Raw genomic sequence first — 9,698 nt, forward strand, 5'->3', positions numbered from 1 at the left:
CCTGCTGTCAGAGCTGTATCATACTGACTGGTTTTCTAACTTCCAGGAACATGACATGAAGGGGCCTAGCTAATGTTTTGAAAGTCTGTGTCTGTCCGTGTCAGAGCCTTTCAGATTCCCAGAAGGAATTTTCGGCTCAAACATGTCTAAAAAATATATTGGGAGTGCTGTCAGTGAAATGTCATATCAACCCACACCTCCTCTGTGTCGCTCGTGTCACCGTGAACTTCTTATACATTTATTTTTTTACTCAGTTTCCCATTTATCCATATCAAATGCATCACTGCTTAATGTAAGAAGCAGCGTGCTGAAAGCTCTTTTCAGTAATGATACATTTGTGCAAAATGTATCCTGTCAGAAAGACTTGTAAAAAAGCTTTGTAAGTACATTTCTTGTTATACCAGCCAGGAGCTAAAGGGAGGTTTTTGCTAATAATTCATTTCATGTGGCATACTGTTGTTAAACCCCAAAAATGTGTCTTAATGTCTGTTTTTCTTCATACCCACTAGATCCCATTCCCCGTTGGGTATGTAGCTGGAGATGTCCGCTTCTATCATCTGGAGGTCCAGCAGCCAGCCGTTGTGGGTCCAGGAGCCAAACTTGAGGTCACACTTCTGCACATCGAAGGGGAACCACCGCACATCGATGTAGCATGTACTCTTCAGGATGCCTGGAGTTAAGTGTTGGGGACAATTATCTTTTGGCAAAGTAGTTCATACTTCACTTTCTCAAGCCTCTGGTCTGAAGGAAAGCTAGCTGAAGGATGTTGTCATGCCAACAGCCCTCAGGCAAAAGTGTTTCTAATCCATCACAGAGGAATACATTCAATTACTATAAAAGCCCCTCTATTAGTCTTTTATTAGTGTTTAAAAACACCCCAATGTAATTGAATGTCAACTGATTACCCAAAATACATAATTTAAAATAAAATAATAAATAAAAAGCATACATCCCACAATGCTATGGCTAAATCTGGTTAGAAATGTTACACTGTTAGATGTAAATGTCACATATAACTTTGATTTCAATAGTATACAATGGTAGATCCTACAATAAAAACACTTTAAATAGTAGCTAACAAGCTGCAGTTATATGAAAACTTTGTCTTAAAATATTTTACTTTTCCTTGGAATTCTGCCCAGTTTTAACACTAGATGAAACCCATAAAACACCAAAACAATAGGAGCGGTTTAAATTAACGATTGAATAGGATTAAAGTTGATAATTAGTCAAATATAACATTAGGAAAATCTTAAATGTCTCACCTGGTGGGATGTACTGGCAGGATCCTGAATAATTCACCAACACATTTGTATGGAAGGTAGCATCAAACCTCTCATCAGCACTACAGGGAGAGAAGAGAGGATAAAACAGTCTTTAAATTGCCTCAAAAGCACTCAAAACGAAGACAATCGGAAGGATTCGCTAGATGAAGCCACAAAGGAGGGATAAAAGGACCAGAGGTTTAAACTACGATTGGGAGTTAATCACAAAGGTAAAGAGAAAACAGACGATAAACAGACGTGAGAATGTTGGTGACAGAGACAGGTAGACACAGGGGATTAGTGTAGTTCCAGACAATTGTAATTTGACTGATCATCTTAAACAAACATCGATGTCCGCCATCAAGACGTCCTTCAAACACACAGGGATTATACACACCCAAAAGCAATCATTATCAGTCATTTCCCACAACAAAATTCATCCAAATATTATATGATAGTAAGAATGAAAGATTCTACTGTAAGTCTGATAATAAGTGTTAATACACTATAATTACAAATGCAAAGGATTAAATCTCTTTGCATTTAAAAAAGGTTAACATTTGTCGTCAGAATAGAACTATTGAATGGATTCCTAAATACATCGATTGTTCCCGCTCTGGAGGTTGAATCAGAATCGGTATTCCTTTGAGTGGATGAGTAATAAAGCTTTAATAATAAAGCTTTATTTATATCACAAGTTAAAAACAAAAATCAAGAAATTCCCCTCAGATCATCTGAATGTATATTATATATACAGGTTTTGATAGTGTTATCGCACATCAGTGATAGTCTTTGTTGGTCTCCCAGGAGGCGTGGTGGATAGACTGTCTGACCACTGCAGGAAGAAAAAGGAACTGCGGTATCTCTCCGTGAGAAAAAGAGGTGCACAGTGCGGACAGGGGGGGTTGTCTCCCACCTCCTCCTTCCAGGACAGAACTTTGTTGATCCCTAACATTTCCTAAAGCATCATCAACGGGTCCACATTTAATCTGTCCATTTGACCTAAGTACAGCTTCACAAACTACTGGATCACAATATAAAAGCAAACAGACTAATTGAAAAATGATACAGGACTAAAAACATAACCTTTGTAGAAGTAAGGAAAAAGATAAAGGTTTCCATCAAATCATTTGTCCATTCATTCATATCTGGTTTAATGAAATGTTTTCAACATTATTGTCCATTATTACATTTCTAAAACTTCCAGTAAGAGATTGAACGCACTGCAAGAAAGTGAGGCTTATGCCTAATCTCCTCCTAAAGGTTTTTGTAGGACAGTGGATCATGAATTGTAGCAAAATTGAGCCCAGGAGGCATATAACAGGATGAAGCAATGCAGATGTATGGCCTATACATCAATAATCCAGATCTTATCACTCTTTTCACTTAGCGGAGGCTGTGAGAAACCTTTGGAGCAGCACTAATCACTTTTGTTAACTGCCTAGAATAAATGAGCTAATGTGCCAAATTAGCATTTATCATTGTAATGGTTTTTTTAAAACTTCTACCTATTGATTGACCATAGATTGAGAGGCATTAGCATTTTAAAAACGTTTGGGTAACCTTTTAAAAATGAGAAGATTGAAACTTTAGCAAAACATGCATACATTGATTCAGGTGTAAAGCAATGGGATTCTTCAAATGAACCTTTTCTCCTTGATGTGAGCCGTTGAATAAAAAGAAGACAAGTAATGGCCTGCCATTTACTTCTCAAGCAATAGATGTTGCAAGTAGCTTCAGCTGAAATCAGTTAAGAGAAACAACAAAGGACCGTACGAATTGTAATCACTTGCCAAACCTATGATCTTCAAAATTGATTGATTGCTGTAAGGTTGCTTACGTTGGCCAGCAGATGCATACGCGCTGATACAGCCCAAAACATTTCCTTTAGGAGAAATGCAATGCAGATTGAAAAGCGACGCATATATAAAAACACAAAAGTGCCAAAACACATGCAAATGAAGATTCCATTTTCACAAATTCTCTCCATGCAATGGCAACAACCACATTCACATGTATTCTCTTTGTGACACTATTACAGGATGAGTTAAACATCACCATCAAATATGCGTCTAAGGTGGGGTTACACTGCGTTGTCTAGATTCATACGTTTAAACCCTCTCTACATACAGTACAGTATATAGAAAGAAGCCCGACAGCGGCATGGCTTACATTATTTAAATAAAAAACAACTGAAGTGACAGTGCATGGTGAAATATTCAAAAATCCTGTGTGGGACGAGACACATGGTTCCTATATTATTTATGTGGATTGACGTTAGGTTTCTTTATGGTGCTGACACGGGCAGCTGTCTAACTTTCAGATCCTCTCTTTAGCCGGCATTACAGCACTTAATGTCCAAACAACTTCCCTTCTTTACACTGACGAAACAAACTCTCCTGCATCACGAAAATTCATTATTTTGCAAATTCTCGGCAAAATAAATAACATCAAAGTCACTGATCTTTGGCCTTGGATGTTGTTCTACTAAATACCTTCAGATCACACAATGTGTCTGTTATGAAGTCCCAAGGCATCATCCTCTTCGGAACACCATCCAGAGACTCCAAGAAGATCCGAAAAAAGGAAAAAGTCATTCAAATTGTCCTGAAAAGCCTCTCTTGAAGGTGAGACGAATTGGCTCACTTCTCAGAGGAAGGCAAGATAAGTTCGCTAACTTTCAAAAGTGACGGAGTGACATTCACACTACATTCATGCCATGTTTGGTATGCTGTGTAGAGGAGAGATAGAGATGAATGAACAATCAGGACTGGTTCCATAGTGTTCAATGTGTGTCCTCATGTGGTAAACCTTAAAGGGTTTTTTTCTGGCGTTTGTTAAAAATACTCCCACGGCTAAATGTTTTCTATATATATATAAATATATATTTATTTTTTTATGCTTTTTGCCTTTTTCCCTGAAGAAGTCTTGCTACTGCCAAGACCTCATTTCCAGATTGGGATCATCAAACGTTCATCATATCTCATGGTTGAATTCTCCTTTCTTGCTTGCTTCTTTGCCTCACAAAAATAGAAATAAATGATCATACTCACGATTTACACTGCGCACACACGGAATAACAGGTTGAATCTGGGTCTGTGTCAGGACTGTATTGTTTTTATCGTTAGCGATCGCTGAACCCCCCCCTTTCTTAATGTTCTGTATCATCCCTGTTAGACACTGTAGCCAAGTAATCAACTCTGCCATGTATGGCGAAGTCTTTCCATTACAAGTGTGATTCTTTGACTGCGTTTGAGGGTTATTTCAAGGAGGCGGGAAAGCATTCAGGCAATAAAAACATTTTACTCTCCTGTTAAATACCTTATTTTGGAGCTTGACAGTTTAATAATGGTCAGCAATTGCCCAACTTTTCTCCCCTGGTGCCACTAACAATAAGCAGGACTATGAAAAAAGCAGTTTTACTCCCAGGCAAACACTACTTTTATTACTCATAGTATTTCCTGGAGTAAAGTTCCTTTGCATATTACTAAGATGTATGTTTAGTCAGGCAGGTATTTTTCAAGGATTGGTGTAAAACTGTACAGAATGCTTGCTGTTGCAATAACCTGATTATTATGATGTTACAGGCACAAAAACAAAAGGTGGAACCTACATGTGACAAAAGAAGATACAAAGATGGAGCTTCTGGGAAAGGTACGAATATTTTCTCATATATTGTGTCTTTTATCTTTCTCATCCTTATCCTTATGGTCATAGTGTTTCATGATCGTTTTTTCAGCTAAAATAACAGAACTCATTATTGTGTTTCAGCATCATTCCCAATGGATGTATCACATGACGCACATTATGTATGTATTGCTGTTTTTTTTAAGTATGTCACAGCTGCTTAGCAAGAGGGCAAACAAGTCTTGTTTACCATGTAGGCGGCTGCCTGTAATAAGTGCCAAAAAAAGCTACTTTTGTTTGTGGACAAAATCGGTGCCTACATGACAAAATACACTGGAAAAAGATCAAGCCGCTCAACTGAAACTGAACAAGTTCAGACGGCATGGTGGGTATCCATCACAGAATCACCCTAGCAACCTAATTTATTTTAACAGGCACAGTAGACTCATCTCCCTCCAAACAGCAGGAAGCCACAATGGCTGAGCGGGTTGAAAGAAAAGATGTTCAATCAGGCTGACCTCTGAATCAAAGAAACCAAAGCGCTGTTCTGGAGACATTATTTCTCTTTCTCCCCATCAAAGTCCTATTCTTTGACAATGACATGAAAAGATATGAGCTCAGCCAGATGAATGTTTCTAATAAAACCTGTAGAGTTTGATATGAAGGTGAACCATCTTCATCAAACATGATACAATGATAACATGAACATAAAGGACCAAAAGAAATGACTTCAAAATTGCTTACATATGAAGTATATTACAGAGATCTGTTGACATATCCAGCCACTTTACAGTGTTTCCAGATGACGTGTTCCCACTGGCCTTGGCAGGCAACAGATGCAAAGCTCCATGGGAGTTTTGGTTACTGTCCTCCTAGAGGGAATCGGCTAAATCATCTCTTTAAACCAAGCTGTAACCAAGAGTGAACTTTCCTCTGGGAAATATGTTCACCCACGGTGTTGCCGGGTATCCAGAGCCCAGGTGACAGAGGAATAAAAGGGAAAGAAAGATAATTTAAAAAAGGAATTGCAAAGTAGAATTTAGCAGCAAGAGCATTGGCAGATAAGGCAATGTGCTGGCGCTGGCCAGTAGCCACTGAAATAGTTACCAACAAATATGAGGTTTTATCATTTTAGCTGCCGTTCTATCATATGTCTTATTTAATAACCATTCCAATTGGGCGATTTTAAATGCAGTATGGTGGGATAATAAATCACCATGTCTGTATGACCAGAAAAATACATTTTGAGGAGCTACCAAGTTCCAGATGGACAAATGTTGATTTAATCAACACAAATTAAACATATAAAATATTCTAACAAAAAAGTTGTGCAAGTAAAAACGGTCCATCTATAGAGCCAATGACTGCCCTTCTCCGAGCCAAGTAGTCTCATAAGGGCGAGAATTGTGTTGGATAGACCGTGTGCGATAGAGAGCACATTTTTTAAATTTATTTTGGTAGGTTAAACAGTTTATTATAGTTTTCGATCAGTTACGCTGCACTGACTTTGCCGTTGTGTTTGTGAGAGCATTGCTACCCTACTAGGTGGAAGCGTTAACCTTGGCTTCGTTGACCTTGTTTACCTCTGACCCTTTGAAGCGTAACCAATCAGATGACAGCTGAATATAGCGGCACAAGCTAGCAGGGAGGTAACCATAGAAATGAAACGAACCATCTGGTTTCAACGTAAGGCTCTGCGCCCAAACTCACGGTGAGCAAAGAGAAAAATCGCGTATCAAGTGAAAGCAGCTTAAGTCAGTAGGCTTGATTTTGATCTACATTTTTCAGCAAAAGTAGCACAAATTGCTTGCTATCAATCTTAAATGTCAGTCTGGTGTTATGTCGGTCAATCAATAGACAGTAAATATTTCATCACTAAAGAGTATTCCAAAGCTTTTTCAATACTTCTTGTTCCTTCCACTCTTAAGGCCACTTTGCTTAAATGTTGATTGGCAATTTTGTGTTAAGACAGATTAATATAAGATGGGGAATATTTGGAAAACTGTCTTAGTTTTCTTCATATCATTACTGTATTAATAAAAATATAATCAAATCGCCAATTTTCCAATTCACATGCATTTCGATCACCTCCATTATTATCAATATATTGTTGTTACGTCCGCTCCGTGGAAAATAGGGTAGTATTAAAAGTGATAAGGTTAAAAAGTAAACATAACAGGATGAGACAACCGTACCTGTTGTAGAGGAGGATGTCTGGGACCCAGACCTGATTGGAAGGGAAGCGCAGGTTCTGAACCCCAGGGTAGTTGTCCGGGTTCCATGCAAGGTAAATGTCTGTCCAATACTGAAACAAACAACAGAGAGAGAGAGTAAACGAGGCACTTAATGAGGTGAGGACACAAAAAGGAGGGCCCACATGACAACAAAGTGAGAAAATGACAGAACAGGTAGAAAAATGCCAAATTCAAGGCTTTAAACTACATGTGAGACAATTTGTTGTTTTGTTGTTGAAACTATTATTAGCAATATTCATAGCTCTGACACCAACGCTTGTTTCAAAGTGCTGGTAAAAAGCCATAAAGACTGGTAAAAAGCCATCATTTGTGCATAACAACATCTCTATACACCTATAAAGGACATCCTGGCTCTCGACAGCAAAGCAGAACTTAGTTGACCATAGCGATGCAAAACCAATAAAAAGTCAAACATTGTTCATTCTTAACTCGGGTTTATATTCCAAATACTGTTACACTTTGTCTCTAGCTCTGCTTAAAAAAACCTGGCAGGAAAACATTGCCAAGCCAGCAGTTGTTGGCACTGACCCTTGCACTCCAATTTGAGTCGGCATGGGTCTGTTTTCAGGAGGAGGCTCACTGAGGCCAGCATCAAAGCGTTTAAGGGCACAAAGGGTAAGTGAGTGTTGCATTTGTGCCTATTGGTATTACTTGCAATACGTGGCTTGATAATGTGTGACCTGTGGATATTAGTGTGTATTGGACATTCATGTGAGTGTGTTACATCCGCCAACGAGGTTATGGTTTTGGCTCCTGTTTATCTGTCAGTAAATTACTTAAAAACGAAAGGCTCAATTTGAATAAAACCTGTTGGATCGGTGTAGCATGGTCCAAACATTTGGAGTGGATCTGAATCAGGGGTCAGATACATGAATAATGCTTCACTTTCTTTATTATTAAGGGATAGTGCTGCATTCATGGCTGCTGTAATAACAACTCAAAACAGATACAAATGATTTGCTAAAGCTCTTTTTCTCTGTAGGGTCCATCATCTCTACAGTTCAGGACCATCCGTGGAGCACATGAATGCACCATCAGCCTTTGCAGAGGTCAGTGCTCTCTAATATTCATTCTAATCATGTTTTTCTGTGTATACGTGTGTGTAGTACACATGCATGTATAGTCACATAGAGATGAAGGCACTTATATGTTGTAGCCAAGGGGCACATCTCTATGGAGCAAACACAGTCCCAGTGCTAATGTGACCATAGTACTGTGCACATCTGTTTGTGCCTATAGTGGATGTGTGTTTGCATGAATGTGTGCATAAATCCGTGCACAAGGAAATCAGCCTGTGCATATGTGCCTCTGTCCATATTGTCTAAAATCAATGCAAAATCCTATACTAACGTTGTCGGATTTGAACCATTTCAAAGAAATGCCATTCATCTGAAGTCTGACATATGTCTCCACTCACGCGGCTAATGATTTAATCGCTACATTTGTCATCTGTGAGCCATGGCAGTTTGGTGCTACAGAGCCTTTTTCTTTTAATGTTGTTCACGTTGGCTGGGAAAGCACCACTAAGAGCCAACAGAGCAAATTACAGCTCAGTGACTTTGTAGTCTGTCAGGAATAAATGTGGAGGACCTGGAGTTACGTAACAGAAATTTAAGAAAGCATCACTAATTTGAAACAACTAGATTTGTGTTAAGATAGTGTGATTCTCTGAGCGCTAAACTGTGAGGGTGTTGTACGCAAATATGCAGAATATATATTTGTCCGGGGAAAAGTAACAGCTAAGGTATTTGGCCTTATAATAGAACTTTAGCACTGATTGCTTTTTGTTATTTGTAATTACCTTCTGTGCATCTCTTCAATGTCAACACAACCTTCTCCGAGCATATCTGCTGCAACCGCAAAGCCTCCTTAGGCAGAACAGTAAGTATTCTATTTAGAGGCATAATTGGATGATACAGTGTGCATGGATGATAACGATTGTGTGTTGGTATTTTTGTCAACAAAAAAATATATTTAGTTTACAACACGGAAATGCTGTATGTCCTGGAAATATCTGCCTTTACTCCAACACAATGGAAGTGAATGGAATGTAATCAATGATGCTCTCAGCAACAGATACATTTATTTAAAATTGAATTTAATGAAAAATTCTTAAAGAGCATCTTGCAGGTTGTTTTTTTTCTACATTTATGCTTAAACTTGCTTGAAAATTACAATTAAAAAAGTGAATGTAGGATTTTATATGTTTTACGAGACATAAGGGCAGGAATTCAGAGGGAAAGGAGCAATTTTGAGCTCTGCTCTTAAAAACGGCTTTTTTTTTACGTCATACGTCAAACGCGTCATATTACATAACAAAGGGTAAACATCTCCGCTCTCTGACCGCGGGTATAGTTAATAGTTGCGTTGAGTTGAGCGGTTGTGTTTTAGTGAGCTGATATTTTTCGGTAGTTTTACATTGTATTTCACCATTTGTAATTATGGTGCAGTATTGTGTTTGTGCAGGTTGCACAAATACCAGCCTGTTTCCCCCATGTTCCGTCACACGCGGGAGTTCACGTGCCGAGGCTTTTTTATGCGGAAGTGAACA

The 9,698-nt window shown here is 38.6% G+C and overlaps 1 protein-coding gene across 1 annotated transcript; it reads right to left on the minus strand.

The window, feature by feature from the left end:
- Positions 1-479: 479 nt before the first annotated feature.
- On the minus strand, positions 480-7,197 carry LOC104953112 (neuronal acetylcholine receptor subunit alpha-7-like; the record flags this gene model as incomplete). The annotated part of the gene is made up of 3 exons (XM_010780042.1): positions 480-670; positions 1,266-1,345; positions 7,088-7,197. Coding segments are annotated over 3 exons (381 nt in total), but the record flags the coding sequence as incomplete, so codon positions are not given.
- Positions 7,198-9,698: the final 2,501 nt, after the last annotated feature.

The sequence above is a fragment of the Notothenia coriiceps genome, unplaced genomic scaffold, assembly GCF_000735185.1.
Source record: "Notothenia coriiceps isolate Sejong01 unplaced genomic scaffold, NC01 NC01_scaffold00021114, whole genome shotgun sequence".
In the NCBI taxonomy this organism is placed as follows: domain Eukaryota; kingdom Metazoa; phylum Chordata; class Actinopteri; order Perciformes; family Nototheniidae; genus Notothenia; species Notothenia coriiceps.